The 19,838-nt window shown below is 36.7% G+C and overlaps 1 protein-coding gene and 1 long non-coding RNA gene across 5 annotated transcripts; one reads left to right on the top strand and one right to left on the bottom strand.

The window, feature by feature from the left end:
• Window positions 1-523: 523 nt before the first annotated feature.
• LOC311295143 lies at window positions 524-2,038 on the bottom strand. The gene is made up of 3 exons (XR_014628187.1): window positions 1,615-2,038; window positions 1,049-1,123; window positions 524-809 (listed from the first exon to the last, which is right to left on the bottom strand). It is a non-coding gene; the product is annotated as an uncharacterized lncRNA (long non-coding RNA).
• A 10-nt stretch (window positions 2,039-2,048) lies between these two features.
• LOC311295115 (uncharacterized protein) lies at window positions 2,049-19,625 on the top strand. 4 transcript variants are annotated; one of them, XM_084416324.1, is made up of 8 exons: window positions 2,049-2,266; window positions 3,885-4,016; window positions 5,013-5,127; window positions 11,676-11,993; window positions 15,380-15,727; window positions 16,256-16,372; window positions 16,506-16,537; window positions 17,240-19,625. In XM_084416324.1, exons 4-8 carry the CDS (start codon window positions 11,708-11,710, stop codon window positions 17,378-17,380), a joined length of 924 nt encoding a protein of 307 aa, XP_084272450.1. In that variant the 5' UTR covers window positions 2,049-2,266; window positions 3,885-4,016; window positions 5,013-5,127; window positions 11,676-11,707; the 3' UTR covers window positions 17,381-19,625. The 4 variants fall into 4 exon arrangements, with proteins under 4 accessions (XP_084272450.1, XP_084272448.1, XP_084272447.1 ...); XM_084416321.1 differs by lacking the exon at window positions 5,013-5,127 and having other exon boundaries at window positions 2,087-2,266; XM_084416323.1 differs by lacking the exon at window positions 3,885-4,016 and having other exon boundaries at window positions 2,110-2,266.
• The last annotated feature ends 213 nt before the right edge of the window (window positions 19,626-19,838 follow it).

The raw sequence follows: 19,838 nt of genomic DNA, 5'->3' as shown, positions 1-19,838 counted from the left end.
AATTATTTAAGAAAAAATATATTAAAATATTCAACCTTGTACTAGGTTATTTTTTCCTGTGTAAAAAAATCTCATTATGTATGCAAACCCATGATATATATATACACACACACACCTCATAACATCAGTAACTCAACAGCCCTACCTAGAACGGGTTTCCTCAGCATTTGTAATGTCTGCACAAAGATTTGCCTTTGGAGAAAACTGTTGATTTTATACTCAAAAAAATTTAAGTATCATTAATATTAAAAATTAATATTACCCCAGAATGAATTGCATTGATATCCCACCCCAAAACATACAATAATAACAACGATAAATGCTGACCAATACTTAATTATATTACTTTTTACTGAAAATAGTAGTAAAAAGTATATAGTGAACATATCTACATTTGCATTCAAACAATTAAATAAAGCATTAATGAAATAATTATATTGTATTTACTGACAACAATGAGAAATATTAATAAATTAGTAAAATAATGAATGAAAGTCACCATCACACAATAAACAAATGCATATACAAGTCAACACATGAAACAAAGCTTTATTCAAACTACAATCATGTATGTAGGCTGAAGGCGCTGAGGTTGTTGCGTGTTGTGTTGTGCTTCACAATCTGAGGCAATAAGGGCAGGTGGAGTGATGGAGGGACTCGTAAGGGCAGGTGGAGTGATGGAGGGACTCGTAAGGGCTGGTCTCGTAAGGGCAGGTGGAGTGATGGAGGGACTCATGGCACCATCTCCAGGATTCAGCTCTGGGCTCCTCATCCTCAGCACTCACACCAGCCTGCTGATATTTCAGATTCTACAAAATGCACAAACATAACACAAAAGCAGTCATTTTAACCATATGATTTAGTATTATTTAGAAGACAAAACCACTTTTTTTCACAAACGCCACCATCATCTTCCCTTGCAGGTCCTGCTCCACCACAAAAGTTGTGCAGCTAATGCACAGAAATCAAGAATCAGAAAAGTGCTGTAATAGCTCTGTTTGAAATTACAATAATTAGTTATTGTTATTAATTTCTGTGGGATACTCACTCAAAGCCTTTGATGGCAGCATTCAGCTTCATGAGCCACTCTCCACCGGATAAAAACACATCTGTTCATCTGACCCTGTAACATCCAGACAAGATTTACATTACCTCTGTGATTTATGAGCTTGTTTTAACTTTTTATCCAACATAAATGTTCCTCAATTTATCAACAGTACTAATGGACAAATAAAATAGATAACTTATGTTTAGTTACTTTATAGATTTGTTCTACATAATAGCACACATTCATCACTCAGATGTCTATTTCATGTTGTGATGTGCTCTTCTGCAATACTTATTGAAGATTTTCCTGTCAGAAGTAAATAGACATTTAAAATAAGCGTCTTTAGGATGTATATGGTTTATGTAAATCCACTTTAGAGACGTAACTTACGTGTCCTTACTGGAGCTCGCCTGTTAGCTAACGTTATACATAATAAAACGTGTTTTTACAGCAAAATCACAACTATACTACACTGTGTAACGTCTTTACACCTTCAACAATTCAACAGTTTACTCTACAGTAGTTCAACACATGCAATTTTAACACAAGGACCCGTGTTTACTCACATTTGAAAGCACCGTCGCTGATCTCTGCGATGTTTGATAATGACGTATCCTCTCGCGTGGCCTCCTGGGATAGAAAAGTATTCATCTTCGAGCTCTTCAAAATCTGGGTTGAAGCAGTAAGCCATCCGGGAACTTCTCGCCTACTCTTTTATGAGTACTGAGGTTTCGGACATACTACTCCGTTCACGTACTGTTTTCCCCTACTATATAGTAGGAAAGTAGGAATATTCGGACGCACTATAAGTATATGTACGCCCGAATCTCGCGATAATTAGTACGTCACTCTGGTAATTCTCGCCTACTCTTTTATGGATACTAAGGATTCGGACATACTTATTCGCTCGCCTACTGCTTTTTCCATACTATATAGTAGGGAAGTATGCGGTTTCGGACGCAGCCTTTGTGTGGGGAAACGAAGCTTCGGACGTCACAGATCACGTGGTTATGGCAAGACGAATCAAGCTCCGATAAACTGCCTCAATGTGTCATGTTTTTTTTTTGGTACAAGCTTCGAAGCCTCGGTGCTGAACGTCACATCACTCATGGATAGCATGGACATGGGATGCAGGGAAACTGAATGTTTAAGGAAACGTGGTGAAGATGAAGCTTCTCTTTAGTTGGCTCTTATTGCTCTGGTGTTTACTCGACCATGGTAAGACTTTTAGGCTATAATCTCTCTTCCGGCGGACGGTAAAAACAAAAGTGAAATATGTTTTGTATTTCATTGTTATAAATTCAACAGAAATACGTTTGAATTTTGCGATGTGTGTTATTACGGAGCCCCTAAAGGGACATGGTGGTGGAAACATTTTTTGGATGGGAGATTTAAATATTTTTCGAATCTTTTGCGTTCCCTCGCAAAGATATTTCCGTTAATTCCCTTGAAAAACCTGACTCAAATATAATGAAATTTTATTCACATACTCCAACTTTCCGGATCAATATTCGTGAGCTAAACGTTGTTAAAAAAACAAAATAACCCTATTTACAATCACAGTAACCTAGACAACGAACTACAACCCAATTTTCCTCAAAACGTGCTTTATAATATTGATTTATATGAGCAGGCGGCTGAGAGACCAGTCCGAATAAAGGACAGTCTGCAAAGTGCAATATATAATCCAAAAAAAAAAAAAAAAAAAAAAAATCATTTTTGTTTAGTGCGAGGGATGGATGTGGTTTGTTTATTAACAATAAACAATTAATTTAACTGTTAATTGTTTTAACAATAAAAACGATGAATTACAGAAGGGTACAAAAGGTATAACATACAAGATATATAAAAAGCTTCCTATTTAAATGAGTGATACTAGAAAAGTATAAAAAATACACTGTAAATAATGATTACCATATCATGTAAAATATTGTTAAAAATAACAAGATGTAAATAACCATAACCATAAGTTCCCGCCTCCTCAGATAAATGGAGGAGCAACTGTAGTAAGGCGTTTGTGCAAAACTGCAGAAAAAGTGCGGGTGTTGAACCCTCTCACCGGGAAAAGTGTGGGTGTTAAAACACCCACATCCCCCACGGGTGCAACGCCCTCAAATAGATGTCTCCGTGATGTACGTGTGCTATCAGGGACTGGTCATAGGCCTACTACAACACTACAACAACAGTTTTATAAAATGTACTTTGCACATTTCATATAATGAAAAATATTCCATAACTTCACTGTCAAGTCACCTTCATTTATTTAGAGCTTTTAACAATATTGTTTCAAAGCAGCTTTACAGTGATAGTAGGAAATTAAAGTAACAGAGATAGTTTTGGCTTTACAACAGCTCTAGGATAAAGTTATTGTCCAGCTAAAGTTAGTTTTGATTGATTGATTCACTTCCATTGCAAAGATCATTACTTCTTAACTTAGGGGCCGCTAACACGACACCGTTCTAACAGAAAACCCTCAACGTGTTCCGACCCGCTCATCCGCACAAAATAGTGCCTGGTGGCTCGAGAACGCAAACCCTGAAATAGGTTCAAGGTGCAAGCCTTGAAAATAAAATAAAAAAGGTTATCTCTGCGCAAACCTCAAAAAACACAAACCCACGAAAATGCCGACGGCATGCACATGCACATCACGTGTTTAGTCCATAGGTATGTGATGCACAGGTGTGTAGTCTTTACAAACCAAGCCTCAACAAACTACTTGTCTGGCCTTATAAATTTATAATACAGAATTATTTATCACGTCCGTGTAGCCACGTGAACTGGAATTATCCTGACAATGTTTTATCTGTTTTATCATTGTAACGTTTTATCTGTACAGAGGTAAAGGAAGGGAGGGGAAGGAGGCCTTCACAGGGGAGGGACTGGTTGACACTTCAGGACTGCGTTGTCGTTGTGTCCAGGCGCAGGTCCTTCATCAGATCTGGATACGGTCTGGATCCGGCAGACTGCGGTAAACCTTGGGATAAACAGGGAGACTAATATTAGCATAGACGCTAGGGCTGCACAATATATCCAAAAATTACCGTTATCGCGATAATAGTATATGCGATATCCGTATCGCAGAGAGGTGCGATAAATTGCATTTATTTTATGTGCCAAACATTTGTATGATGCATGCATAGGTTGTTTATCCAAATACGACCAACCAAATGGGTCCTTACTATCTTTATACCTGCCTCCCCAGTTGGTGCTATTATGCTATTGGCTAGATCGGGCCTAGTAGCTCAGAGCAGAGAGGGGAAAATAAAAACTAATGGTGGGAATAGAGACAAGCGAGGAAAATGACAACAGCGAGGAACCTGCCCATACAGAAAAATATATTGAAATTTATTTTAAAGGGATAGTTCACTTTGAAATTAAATTAAGGGCATCGAAGATGTAGGTGTCCTTGTTTCCGCAGTAGTTTCAATTTTGATATTTTTAGGTCAAACCGTTCTTGTCTGTCAGTCATATAATGCAGGTCTATGGACACTGTCTCAAAGAGCATGCACAGAGTCCAAATTAAACAATTCTCCATCGTAAGTACACATTTATGGCCTAAGACACGAAACGAGCGGTTTGTGTGAGAAAACGAACAGTATTTATATCGTTTTTACCTCTTGTACACAACCATGTCCAAGTGATCTGAGGGCACGCGCGCTTCCGGCGCTTTCTTCTTGTTTTTTTACGGCAGATCGCAAACAAATATGTGCATTACCGCCACCTATCTTAGAAATGACCATTGACACTTTCCTATACTTCTTTAACCTATCAACCTACATAAATTCCCCTTATTTACCCGCATAGAGCACCCGCGCGTGCGCTCTCAGATCACTTGGACGTGTTTTTTTTTTTCCTGTCATGGGGGTTGAGAGTGGACGGAGGAGCTGAACACGCAGCGCCAGATGAAATTCTACTTAAGATGGGGAATTGTTTAATTTGGACTTCTCTGTGCATTTTCTTTCAGATAGTGACCATAGACCTGCATTAAATGACTGACAGACAAGAACGGTTTGACCTAAAAATATAAAAATTGAAACTACTGCGGAAACAAAGACACCTACATCTTGGATGCCCTTGAGGTAAGCTAAAACATACCAAAATTTAATTTCAAAGTGAACTATCCCTTTAAAGTGTCAAAAATATATGTGGCATATCCAAATACATTGAAATATATTTGCATTGTTGTTCACTTATATTTATCATTTTGAAATATATTCTGAAATATAACAAAAATATATAATGTTAAGTGTGAAATATATTTACATTTATAACATGTAATGTAAAATATATGACAAAATATATGGTCATAAAATGTTTAGCTTGCTAAAGAAGGTTCGAAAATGTATTTTGATCATAGTAATTCCTCTACCTTTTCCCTCAATAACTCAGATTTAAAATGAAATAAATAAAATTGTAAAAAAATAAATTGAAAATGTGTTGTTTGTTTGTGAAAATGTTAACTTTTTAAATTTCAAAATATATTTCAAATGAAACAATTTGCAAAAGTTAAAACATATATGAACATGTTGTTAGTAAATATATTGACATAAATATATTCACATATTTAACTAAAATATATTTTCAAAAAAAAATATATATATATTTACATATATTTAACTAAAATATAGTAGTTATATATATGTGATGCGATCTGGGAAAACCCGTCGGATGTCACGCTGGGCCGTTTTCAGTAAATTCCAAAATAGTTTGAATGTCAGTTTTTTTGTCAAATTTTTTTTTCCATTAAATTATTATTCTATAACATCTTTTCTCTTATCTCTGAAAATATCTTGGCAAAATTCCCTTGTTTAGTGCAGAAAAACAGCGCTTTATAGTGTCAAGCTGAAAATACTCTCTTTCTCTAATGCATTCTATGCGACCATTAACGCCCGGCAGAGGTGAAAAAAACAAAACAATCGCCGTATATCCCATACACCTGTCCGTCTCGTAACACTACAAAGATAGTTTACCTTTAAAATAAACCACATACATGTACAGTAAATGTGTATAGTGCGCATTTCGCGCCAATCCTGTTTAAACTATAACGTCACGCAGTTTCATAACAATCGCGAGATGGACGCGTCTCAACGGTGACAGTTATTAGGGGCCAAGCACCGAAGGTGCGGAGGCACCTATTGTATCTGTTCCGGTTCTTATTAGGGGCCAAGCACCGAAGGTGCGGAGGCACCTATTGTATCCGTTCCCGTTCTTATTAGGGGCCAAGCACCGAAGGTGCGGAGGCACCTATTGTATTTGTTCCGGTTCTTATTATTATTAGGGGCCAAGCACCGAAGATCATCTTCAGGCAGTGGTGACAAAAATTTATGAAATTCAAATTGATTCGTCAAACCGTTTTCGATAAACGCTCAAAAAAAGTTTACGTAGCGCTAGCAAAAACAGTCGTAAGGCTGTATCTCCGCAACGGTTTATTGTATTCAGACCAAACTTGGTACAAGTCATCACAAGCATGACCTGAGGCAACATGCTGCGTATCGGCGCAGCGCCACCTACTGGTCCGGAGATATGAAAAATGGCTATTTTTGCTTATAACTTCTGAACAGTTTGTCCAAAAATCATAGAATTGGTCTCGTTAGATTCAGGGCAACATGCCGAGTCGACTGATATCCAATTTTACCATTTCGGCCATTTTGGCTGTCGGCCATTTCGAATTTTGTGCTAAAATGCTGTATTTTATGAACGCATGAACGGATTGTTACGAAACATGGTATGGGTCATCAGCACAATGCCCTGAATGAGCCTGAGAAGTTTCGAAACAGCGCCACCTAGTGGTGAATTTTTTTTTCCAAATGCTTATAACTTTGAGTGTGGTCGACTTATTTTCACGAAACTCATCTTTTTAGACTCCTGAATCGTTGCCGAGTCCTATGATACCAAACATGCTAGGTTTCGCCTTACGGTTTGTGTAGCGTTGTGATTTAGCGCTTAAAAAACATTTGGCTATATCTTCGAAACCGCTAGTCCGATCGAGACGAAACGTAGTAAATTCCAAACAAAGTCATGTGTCAGTCATTTTTTACGTGTTTTTTCATATAAATGCCTATAACTCTGAAGCGAATTGAGATATTTTCACCAAAACTGACACACATATGTATGGGCTCACTCTGAGGACACGTAAAAAAAATTGTGGGACTGAGCCTCTTGGTGGCGCTATAATAGAACAAAACATGAAATTCCCATTGACTTCAATACAGTTTTGTGAAATAAAATGCTATTTTCATTCAAAACCTACTTTTTCGAACTCCTCCTACACCGTTTGTCCGATTTTCACCAAAATCGAATCATATCATCTCCAGACTGTGCCGACTGAAAGTTATGGATTTCGTGTCGATTGACGAAACCGTTTTCGTATAGCGCAGCAGCAAATTTGAGGCATGATGCTAAAAGCATTATTCAGGCTTTATCTCTGCAATGCCTTGACATATTGACACCAAACTTTGTATGTGTCATTGTCACTTCACTCTGACCACATCACATCAGTTTTGTAACTGCGCCACCTATTGGTCGAAAGTGATAATCCATTAAATCATATTTTTAATTATTGTTTCTATGATTTTTCAGCCATTTTGCCTCCTCTTTAAATGTCTTTAATTGCTCATTGTTGCAGTTGGTCTGACACTTTCAAACATGTCGAAATGTCTTGTCGTCTTATTCTGCTTGGCCCCGGTAATTGCTGCTTGCAGCTATATTTTAAACCTGTTTTTCTCAAAATTCCGTTCCAGAAAATCATAGAGATCGGCCGACTTCAGATAAACATAACTTCTGCTACCAACAAGCTATGATAAAAATAAAAACAGATTTGGAAAGGGCTTGATACCAGCATCCATATGATATCAAAACCTGTAATAGGTAAAATTTCACCATGTGGTGGGTTTTTCCAGATCGCATCACATATATATTTGCATATATTTCAAAATATATTCTGAAAATATATTTCAAAATATATTTCCTGTGTGTATGGGAAGTGTTGCATGTGTAACGTTAACTCCTTATGAAAAAACTGAGATATTCTTCTGAAGATCAGAAGAATATCTATTAGCACAGTACCTGTTTATTTTAGTATGATCATTAAATATATAAATGATTAAAAAAAAACGTAATAAAAATTGCATTTCTCTGGGGAAATGTTATATCGCAAGAAATATCATTATCACGATACTCAACAACAATATCGCATATTTTCCCATTATCGTGTAGCCCTAGTAGACGCCACCCTTCTTATGATGTAACAAGTACATCAGGATTTATGGGAAGTGTTCCCTGTTCCGGCTGACCTAAACTATGCAGCCTAACATTGGACTATAGAAATCTATAATGTGTTATGTGTATGCTGCTAGGTCAAAGAGATGTGTTTTTAGTCTAGATTTGAACTGACGGAGTGTGTCTGCACTGTAACACACCATATTCAGTTTACACATCACTGCTCTCCTGCTGGTTATACAACAATTAATTTGACAAGTAATGGCACATAAAAAAATAAATAAAAAGTAGGCCTATTCTTTACACAAATGATGTTGGTACTCTTTCATGATAATTGCTTACTGAATATGATGGCATTTCACTGTATAACAGTGTGAGTTATTGAATATTTTTTTCTAATAATTAAGTTATTGATTTTGTTTCATAATAAATAAGAATATTATGAATTTGTTGTAGTTTAACCAGCAGTAAGAGCAGTGATGTGTGAACTAAATTCTGTACAGGGTAGCATTGAATATTTTTCATAATATAAAATATGCAAAAGGGTTTTCTTGGGTTGCAGACAGTCCCTTATTCAGAAACTAAGTCGCCTGCTTAGAGACCAATTATAAAGCTCTTTTTGAGGAAAATTGGGTTGTAGCTCGTTGTCCACGTTACTATGATAGTAAATAGGTTTCATTAGTGTTTTAACCACATGGCATCATAGCATGAGTAAATGTTGCATACTGATCAAATGTACCTTGAATGCAAGCAAAGTGAGTGGCTTTTGGATAAAAGCTGCTGGCAAATACATAGAAAATGTAAATAACATATTTGGTAGAAAAACAATTTCAATGTAGAAATATTTTATGGGTAATGTTCATCTATATTTACATCTATTCATTTAACAAACGCTTTTTTAGCCAGGAGAACAATAGAAGCAGTTAAACCAACAAAATAGCAGTAGTGTTGCTCCTTTGTTGGTATAACTGCTTCTATTGTTCTCCTTATACACTTATGTAACATAAGTGATGTGAGCAGTGAAGTAAGTCCCTGTTAGTCCAGCAGGAAACCCCCTTAAATATCTTAAGATTATGCTGTTGTTTATTGTACTTAAAGTGCTTTATTGTACTAAATGTTTATTGTACTATGTTTTCTTTATACACATGAACCAGCATGGTACACCCACTGAGGACAACTGAGGGACTCAAACTATTAATAAAGATGAAAAAATTCAGTGATGCTCAAGAAGGAAACACAATGCATTAAAAGCTGGGGGTGTAAACTTTTGAACATTTTATTTTGTTAAAATATCTTTTTTTTTATTCAGTACTGCCCTTCATAAGCTTTCATCATAAGCTTTCACGTGTATTTGCATGTCACCCAGAGGACAAAACAAGTAAAATTTTTCCCTGATCACCCAATTCAAAATGGCTCTTAATGCATTGTTTCTTTCTTGAGCATCAATGAATAGTTCCAGTTTTTGTAATGGTTGCGTAAGAGTCCTTCAGTGTGAAAATCTGGGTCTCAAAATTATACAGTCACTGCTGGAAAGGTTTTAAATATGCAAGAGATGCTGGAAAATTAATGACAAAAGCCGTTCACGTCACGTCAGACTCGGATTTATGTGTTTCTATGTCAACACAATCAATGACAAAATTAACATGCAGCAGTCATGTGGTACGAGTCGACTAGAGCTCTGTAGTTTGTTTACATTTATTATTATTGTAATGTTATTGTGCTTTGAGACATGAGGTAATTTAATGCCGTCCTGTGTTCATGTGTTTTGAAGGAGGCGTGGCTTTAGAGATGCTCTGAAGGGAGGGTGGGATCTTGTGCTTTTAAAGCTAACTCGCTATTGCTAAACCGGGCACAGCGTTATATAACTTTTCAACAGGCCCACCCAAAACGTTTTCAAAAATAGCCTATATTTTAATTTAGTCAAGAATTATTAAAAATCGGTAAATAAGCTCATTTGTGCTAAAATATAGTCTAAGGGGCTGTTTACACCTGGCCACTTCATGTGTTTTCTCAAATCGGATGATTTATCAAAACGATTCCATTTAACATCCGTGGTAAGATCATTTTGTTTCTTTAATTTTAATGAAGATTAGGCCTATTGTGTGTTAGCGTCTGCGACTTACTTTCACTTTGATTTGCGATAGTTTGCACGTTGGCTTGATGAATAGATGCTCATCTGCGGTGATGCGTGCTGCATTAGCGCCGTCATATCTGGCTATAACATGACATATAGCCTGTTACACGCTCTCATACGTTATTTTTTAGCATTTTTGGGAGGAGTAAAATTTACATAATATATGGTTTCAACAACCAGATGCATTTACACTTGGAAAGCTATCCGATCACAGAAAACGCCCCTAAATGTTTAGTTTTCAAAGTTTCATAGGTTAAGACGTCCTCCCTATAAACTAAGCATTTATTTAATCAAGCTCTAAATACGGCTCATTGTGGATCCTATGGGGCGAGGTGACGCATCTCTTAATGCATCTTCTCTGTATAAGCTGGTGAAATGTTGGTGAAATATTCAGCCTCGTGTTATACGAGTTGAACTAAACTATGTTTTGGGGAAATATTAGATTCCTGACCATGTTTACAGTCTATAGACCTTATAGAGAGATGCGCTAAAGCACAGCCAGGTATGATGCGTAATGGAGATTCCAAAGCGCTCTTCTTTGGTCAGAACCAAGGAGAGCGATCGCAGACACGTCCGTCCTATGCACCGAAACCTTTTACAATGCAACAAATTATTTAAAGAGCATCAAGCTATTAAAATCTCTATTATGTAAGCACAGATAATATAACAGTATATTAGTCAGTCATTTTTATTAGGTTAAACAGTGATTTGATAATGTTTTTAATTTAAGGCCCACCCACAATTGGTCTGGCCCATCCAAAACTGGAATCCTGGCGCTGTACCTTACCTTAAAATCACATCATTATTGTTTTACTGATGTTTTTCCAGTGATTTCAGATGTGTATTTTTTCTTTACCACGAAAAAATATAAACAATAAATATAGAAAAATATGTCATTGTATATTAATGTGTTAGAGAATAACAACTTTTTAATAAAGTACAAAGTAAAAACATTTCATGGATAAAATTCATATATTACATATTCATAGGGTAATATTTATTATGAATTTCAGTATGAAAGTACTTGGTTGTGTGAATCCAAAGATGGGGGACAAAATATGAATCCGGATGTGTTGTATGATGTTCATTAAGTCGCATAAGTTCATCAATAAGACTCATGTATGTTTGTCTGATGAGTGAATGTGTGAATCAATGATGTTCTTCTGCTGTTCCAGACATATTTCTCTACCCACAAACACATCTTCACAGCACTTTTTTGCTGTTTTTTTTTTTTTTTTTTTTTTGCTTATAATGAACTGTTCATTTCTTCTTCAGGTTCGTCTGGTGTTGTTACAGCATTGTCAGTGATGGAGGGAGATTCAGTCACTCTACACACTGGTGTTCAAACGAACCAACAAGACAGAATAAGATGGTATTATAATGACGTTCGCATCGCTCAAATCAATAGAGATCAGAGTAAGATCTGTACAGATGTCCAGTGTAATGAAGATACTGACAGATTCAGAGACAGACTGAAGCTGGATCATCAGACTGGATCTCTGACCATCACAAACACAGACTCTGGAGTTTATCAACTACAGATCAGCAGCGGCAGCAGCGACACTGAAAAGACATTCAATGTTAGTTTATATGGTGAGTCAATATATTTAAATGCAAATCTTGTACATTTAAATCTCATCATTAAAGGGATACTTCACCTCTGGAAAGATGAATGTGTATTTAAATTGGGTCATTTGTAGTAGAAATGTGAAATTATTTTTGAATTTGGAGCCTTCTAGAATGAGAAAAGCCAGAAAATGTATTTTTGGCTCATGTGGATGAAAGACAACAACTCCCAGAATGCACTTGCTTCGCTGCTCTACGAGGCCACTCCCAAGCCACGCCTACCGGTTAGAGAGCAAAGCTAAGCTACTAGGCTCTGTGAGTCTGCCCGGGTTTTTGGAGTAGGGTATAAACGGAGGTCGGAGCCAGCTGCAAATGGGTGGGTTAACAGCAAGTGGGTGGAGCTTTAGCCGCAAGTGGGCTGTACAAACTTCCAGAGGATTTTGATTGGTTTATTTAGTATCACCTGTGTTGTAGTAGCTATTGGTTTATGCTCCACAGTTGGTGGCGGTAATGTGTAAGTTTTGTTGCGATCCATCAGAAAACAAAGAAGAAAACCGGTTTCACATGTCAGCGTGCCGTTGAGATGAAGGGGTAAGCTTGTTGTACAGTTTTTAGTTTTGTGAAAAAGCGTAAGTTCTGAAAAAGACCATTTCATAATGGCGTTTGTACACTGTTTTTAGTCTTGATGTATTAAAGAATAAGGGTAAAGTGTATCCAAATAAATTTCTGTAGCCTTTTTATGTTCAGAAGAACATCAGTCTGCTATTTTAAAAAAAATTATGCAGTAAAGATGGATGGTAACTTTTTTTTTTTTTTTTTTTTTTTTACATTAGCCAAATGTTTTTCATGTAGGCTATTTACACATTCACTTCACTGAGTCCAATTGTATCACATTTTAATGTTCATTTACTTGATACTGTAGAATATATATCTAATATTCAGAAATATGCTTGAATAAGGCCTACAGCCTGATGAATTTAAAACACCATCACTTTAACTACGGTAAAAGGTGTAAAGACGTGACTTCATCATTGACAGTGAGTGGTATTGGACACACACAATAATAACAAAGCTGTAAGAAATCAGACCATGATGAGGAAGTAATATTTGATAGTTTATTTTCATTACTGTCGCTATTTCCTGCCATACTCATTCACTGCCGTCCTCTGCAATGACAGCTTGGGGATTTCCGCATAAGCTCCTCCCACTTGCGGCGTAAACTCCTCCTACTTGCACATTTGTGAAATCCCTCCTACTTGCGGCATAAGCTCCTCCCACTTGTGGCGTAAGCTCCACCCACCTGCAGGTCTCCGGGCTGCAGCGATACATACATGGGTTTTTGAGATCGCACAAAATGTCCGGGATTCGGCTTTTGCGTTCTACAGTCGCCATTCATTATGTTTACTGTGGCGAGCAGGACAAAGCTAGGGCCGCGGGAGAACGACGCGAGGCCGGTGGCGTGATTACTGATGACCGACACCTGTGAGACGCACTGGTCTCATATCTCTCACGGAGGAGCGGGTATTTTCTTAGCAATGGTAAAACGCACATCAACCGATCAAGCCTTGCGTCGTTCTCCCGCGCCCCTCAACCTCGTCCTGCTCGCCACAGTAAACATGATGAACGGCGACTGTAGAACGCAAAAGCCGGTGGCGTGATTACTGATGAGCGCAACAGCGCATGTGAGATGCACCGGTCTCGTGGGCTATCTCTCACGGAGGAGCGGGAATTTTCTTAGCAATGGTAAAACGCACATCAACCGATCACTTGTTTAGCGTTCATGTAAACACTACATTCAGATTCACCAATTGGACTGAATCCAGTTAGACTGAAACAAAAGGTGTGCATGTAAACAATGAATGGCGACTGTTGAAAGCAAAAACTGAATCCCGGATATTTTGGACAATCTCGACGGCCGGACATGTCCGGGAAAAGGATGGATAACCCCTACTATTCAGCTTTCTCCACAGAACAAGAGCCTGCTACACTGTAAAAAATTTGTAACACTCCCAAATCAAAAATTTCAATTGACCGATAACATCTAAATTTTTCAATTGGCCCAAGTGAAAATCTGTACATTTAATTTTAGAATTTACAGAATTTCACTTGGGCCAATTGAAAAATGTAGATGTTATCGGTCAATTGAAATTTTTGATTTGGGAGTGTTACAAATTTTTTACAGTGTAGCTTAGCTTCCAAATAAAGATGGCTGACACTGTGTGTACATTCTGTGAGTGAGATCCCACCCTCTGTGGGCGGGTTGAAAACATGCGGAACAGCTCCTCGTACTGGCTTTAGTCTTTAGCCTCTGGCCAAAAAATCCTCAGATGACGCAAAATGATGATTTTTGCGTCATCGGAGGATTTTTTTCCAGACAAAAAATATATAAATCGCTCGTCTCAGGGGGATATGAGGGTGGAAAGCATGGTAATTCGAAAATACTACAGGTTTTCTACTGATACAAAGCTTAATGCTAAATCCTGAAGTATCCCTTTAATGTGTTTAGGGATATTTTTGTTGACATTCAGAGTTGTTTTTTCTCTTTACCTGTAAATTATTTTAGACACACACACACACACACACACACACACACACACACACACACACACACACACACACACACTCACTCTCTCTCTCTCTCTCTCTCTCTCTCTCTCTCTCTCTCTCTCTCTCTCTCTCTCTCTCTCTCTCTCTCTCTCTCTCTCTCTCTCTCTATATATATATATATATATATATATATATATATATATATATATATAGGTAGATTTAAACATAAATTACTATGTACATATATGTAATATAATTTACTTCATTAAAATGGTAATAGAATAGATAAATATTATATAGTATTATTTCTATCTATTTAAATAATAATGTCAGTCATGATGACATATCAATCTGTTATTTTAAAAAGGTACTGCTAACGCCATCTGCCATGTGTGGACATAATCAGAAGAAATCCCTATTGTCAGACATGCTTCAGTGACTTCAGATCTAATTCAGAACAAGCAAGATGATGATGAAGTAAATACATTAGTCAACATTTGAAGTGGATCAAAAAAAGTTAATCAAAGTTGTCCTAAGACAAGAATGGGTGTTGTTCAAAATTCATGTATAACTTTGATGAAAGGGTTTGATCCACTTCAAATGTTGATTGCTGTAGTATCTCGCTACTTGTAGTATTTTCATTGGATATTTTTTAAATTCTTAATCAAGTATTAATAACATTATTATTTCTACTTGACTACAGATTTTGGCACAAAATGTGGATAAATGTTGCTTTTCAGACTGAAAGTCAAGAGAATGTTTTATCACTTTCATATCCACAGTTCTCAGGAAAAAATAAAACAGTTCTGTTGTGTGTCTTTTTCCCCAAACAATATCCGCCAATCATCTGTTTTTTTGTGTTTCAGGTGTGTCTGCTGCTGGACGAGATGAAATGAAAAGAAAGTCAGTGAAGGAAGGAAAATCTGTCACTTTATACACTGGTGTGATGAGAAAACTGAATGATTCAGTATCATGGTATATTAATGAGATTCTCATCGCTGAAGTCTGTGAAATCTGTGTGGAACCCAGAAAAACCTGTACAGATGTTCAGTGTAATGAAGGTAATGAGAGATTCAGAGACAGACTGAAGCTGGATCATCAGACTGGATCTCTGACCATCATGAACACCAGAAACACAGACTCTGGAGAATATAAACTACTGATCAACAACAGCAGATTCAGCATCATTAGGAGCTTCAGTGTTTCTGTCACTGGTGAGTCTCGTTTAATCATTCAGTGCATTTCCCTCAAGCAGTTTTAAAATACAGTTCATTATATTAAAATCCAAACAGTAAATGTTTTCATTGTGGTCTGTTTAAAAATTGAGTTTGGACTCCATATGTACAAGTGTAAATCTCAGTCAAAAGTATCCACCTTATTTTTCAGGTAAGAACGAGCACGGCCATTTGTAATTTTAATGTGTCTGGCTTCCGGTGTCATTCGCTTCTAGTTATTTTTAGCTGTATGAAACCGCTCATTATGCCGCTTGATATTGAAAACGAGTGTTTCTAACCATATATTTTATTGTACTGTCTTAAATAGAAACACACTAGTTTGTAGCGCAAACAGTTTTACAGTTTACTGCACTTTGAAATTAGTCTTGTTGATTCCCTATAGCGGGTAATAAATCAGAAGTCTCACAGAATTCACAGAAAACACATTACTTCTGCATTGAAAAATAAGGTGGATTGGTAGAGTTGATTATCAGTTGATCTCTAGTAATAATGTGTGTCTGTCTTCAGCTGTTCCAGGTTCAGGTTTGTCTTCAGCTGCTGTTGGAGGAATAAGTGTTGGTGTTGTTATTCTGTTTGTGGCTGTTGCTGCTGTGATTTACTGTCACTGCAGATCAAAACAAAAAGGCAAGTAGTATACAGCTTATCTTTCAAAATATAAGATTTATTGTGCATAAAGAGTCTTTAAAAATGTGTAAAAGTACATATTTTAATTTTAATTTTAATTGACCAAAGTAAGAGTTTGTTGTTGTTTAAACAGAAAACTGGACACCGCGCCATGATTGTGATCAGGTGAGATACTGTGAGCTCTGAATCTGTCTGCAAAAACTGAATTTATAACAGACAGAGATCTGTAAGTGGTGTGTGTGTTTGAAGTTTTCTGTCTGGAAGCATGTGTGGTCTCATTCAGAAATCATTACATAGAAACACCAATAGTGATTGATTTATTCACTGCTGGAGAAATGGGCTTTCAATAAAACCTCCCCGCCTATACAGTCGAAAGGTGAAAAACTTTTTTGAAATGGGTGACATGTGACTAGAGAAAACAGAAGAAAAAAACGGCAGTTGTCTTCCATTTTGTCAAATCGGTAGAAAAACTTGAAGACCCATAATGCACTGGGCAAGTTGCCGTTCAAGGCCACTCCCACCAGTCTGTTATGAATACGCTTACCGGAGTCAAATACTGCCTTGTTTTAGGAGGAAATATTTCTTAGCATACTTGTAGTCATAATAGTGTCGACTTGGAGAATGGGTAAACTTTGTTCATATACTACCGTCATTATAAAAATACAAAGCAGGTTAAAAATTGGAGAAGTTTCTCTTTAACTTTCACTTTAAGAGAGTGCTGAGCTTGTGCTGTTTAGCTTCAGAATGAAGAACAGGGCTCTTGACATTCACAAACATCAGAGAGAAAAACACTGTTGTGTTTATGCAACTGAATCATCAATCCTAAACATCTGTTTCACCTTCTGTGAATCTGTTTCTGTCTTTCAGGAGGAGGTCAGAAGGGAGGTTCAGGAGGAGGTCAAAGTGTCCCTTCAACCGAATGACAATCTACAGGAGGGTGCTTCTAACGGGACGTCCACTGGTCAGACTGATGGATCACTGATTGGAGCTGATAATGAGATTCCATAGTAACATTATTATTTTAACAGTGTCACTGAAAAGGAACATTAAGAGAGATGAGAAAGTTAAGAAAAGGGAAATGGAAGAAGATTATCTGACTTTTAGCAAAATAATGACACCGTATTAGTTTACTCTTTTGTGGATTTGTGAAAAGAGTCCTTTAATTGTGTTAAGAACAAAACTTTTACATGTGCATTCAGAACAGGAGAAAGTCGCCATAACAATCCCCGAAGCTACCTCAAGTATGTTTGCCTTGATAACAAACCTAAAAAATAAATGTACTAAATATTGAGTTTCATCCATAGACTGTAAAAAAAGATGGATGACACCCCTTCAATCTCTCCCATTGGTGAAAAGTGAAGCCGCCAAAGTCTTAATTTGTCCTGATTTGGGACCTGATTCTGCGCAGTAGAATCACTGTAGAAATTAAATATAGATGAATCTTTATAAAGTTACAAAAGTAATTTAGTCGATAACATTGAGGGATTACTTTGTCTTTTGTATTTTGATTAACAGTAAAAAAAAAAAAAAACAGCAGGTTTGTTAGGCTGCTGTCCCTTTAAGACCAAATGCATGGATCCAACATGGCCTGCCCTACTGTACAAATGTTTTCTTTGTTTACATTCATTAAGATATAACCCACTATGTTTACCAGGATACTCACCAAGACGGACGTTTTACATAATTTTTGTAAATTTGTCCGTTCAAGCGCGAGATGTAAAAGAGAAATTCAGTATTCGCGTGCTGTCTGAGACGTGGGTTTTCGGGGAGCGTGTGCTTCAGATCTTTGCGTTCGTGAAACTTCTTGACCTGATAACATCCTGTAATAATGTAGGGACCACTCATTATACATAAATCATTCACACGGATCTGTGAAAATGACTAAAAACGCTGTATTCTGCTGCCAGGCCATTAGATGGCGATGCAAGACTGTAGCTGATTATGTAAAACGCATGTGCAGGACGTCATCCTTCTCTCTGATTTGCGTTTTTGTTGTTTACACGGAGACCGGTTTCAAAAACGTGCACTTTGAAACCCGTTTTCAAAAGATTGCGTTTCCAGGCACCCAAAATGCCGGTGTCGTGTAAATGAACTGCCAAAATGCATAAAAAGTTTTACGTTTTTAGTTGAAAATGGTGTCGTGTAAACAGCCCCTTAGTTTTATTTACATTTAGTTTTATTCCAAATGATGCATGTGTGGTGAGTGAACGATCAGCAATCAAGAGCATTTGATTTTACAACAGAAGCTCTCTCTCTCTCTCTCTCTCTCTCTCTCTCTCTCTCTCTCTCTCTCCATTTACATATCCGATGAATTACAAACTTTCCACTGATGTCTGTGAAAAATCTACTGCACATTTATATCAGCTCACACACCATGGCTATATAGGCGTTACTAATTATATACATTTGCTTCATAGACAACCTGTCAAAATGTCATATTGCAAGATGTGAGTGCTCTTCAAAGACTACATGTGCAAATGCACATTTTAAGGCAATTCAGTCTGTACTTTTGACACTGTTGAATGCCTGATTATGTTACTTTTTTAATTTTAGCAATGGCATCTTCACTACACTAGGGGCTTTCGCACTGAGTAGTTCTAGGAGCTAGCCACCAGGGTGGTTCCCAGAGAACTAATGGTTCCCTTACGGTGCGTGTCCACTCCACTCGCACTCTCCGTTTTTAGTTTACAATCTGTCTGTTATTTTATAGAACTGTTATACATAGAAAGTAGACAGTAATGAAACATTATTAGCGAATGCCGTGTGGTTGATGTCCAGTGTCGCTAGCTGAGCAGAAATACATAATCATGTTTGTCTTGTTCCCCTCAAAGTCGCGTTAGATTTTTTCCTCAGCGTAAAGGTTGAGAGGTTCATCTATCAGTGTTTTCCATATTTGTAGAGTTAGTTTCTGGAGTAAATAGTTTTTTTTTTTTTTTTTTTATGGCTGGTGCTGGTGTTTCGCTTGCATTCGACCAATCAGCTTATACTAATGTCACTGGTAGTTCCTATAGACGGATTTCTTTGCAACGTCATCACAGAGATGTGTGCGCAACTAGGGGGCAGAAAGCATCTCTTTACGGCATATCTAGCAGAAACAGAGATGACACGGAGCTTTTATACATATAATATTTTTTTTATATTCTATATACCTAATATTCTATCATATTAGAATATCTATCATATTTTATAGACCTTTTTTCTGTCATATTAATAATCTATTATATTATCTATATAATATTATAATATTAGTAATCAAATAAATCCTTTTCTTTTTTAGAATGTCAATAATTTAATGTAGCAGTAAAATATTATATGGAATGTATATTATTATTATTATTATTATTAATAATTAAAAAATGTGAAATAAAAATAATGAAAATAAAAAACATTTAGTATTATTAATTAAAATTCATTATTAAAATAAATATTAATATAAAACTCATTCCATATAATATGAACCTTTTAT

Source organism: Rutilus rutilus, assembly GCF_951802725.1.
Source record: "Rutilus rutilus genome assembly, chromosome: 8".
In the NCBI taxonomy this organism is placed as follows: Eukaryota; Metazoa; Chordata; class Actinopteri; order Cypriniformes; family Leuciscidae; genus Rutilus; species Rutilus rutilus.
The sequence above is the reverse complement of the archived record's forward strand: the minus strand, read 5'-3'. Positions and strand labels throughout refer to the sequence as shown.

Excerpts from the sequence above, each read along its gene's own strand:
- LOC311295115 (XM_084416321.1), top strand. The coding sequence starts at position 2,215 with ATGAAGCTTCTCTTTAGTTGGCTCTTATTGCTCTGGTGTTTACTCGAC. Across the intron at positions 11,994-15,379 it reads ATTCAATGTTAGTTTATATG|GTGTGTCTGCTGCTGGACGA; the intron begins GTGAGTCAATAT and ends TTTGTGTTTCAG. Across the intron at positions 16,373-16,505 it reads CTGCAGATCAAAACAAAAAG|AAAACTGGACACCGCGCCAT; the intron begins GCAAGTAGTATA and ends TTGTTTAAACAG.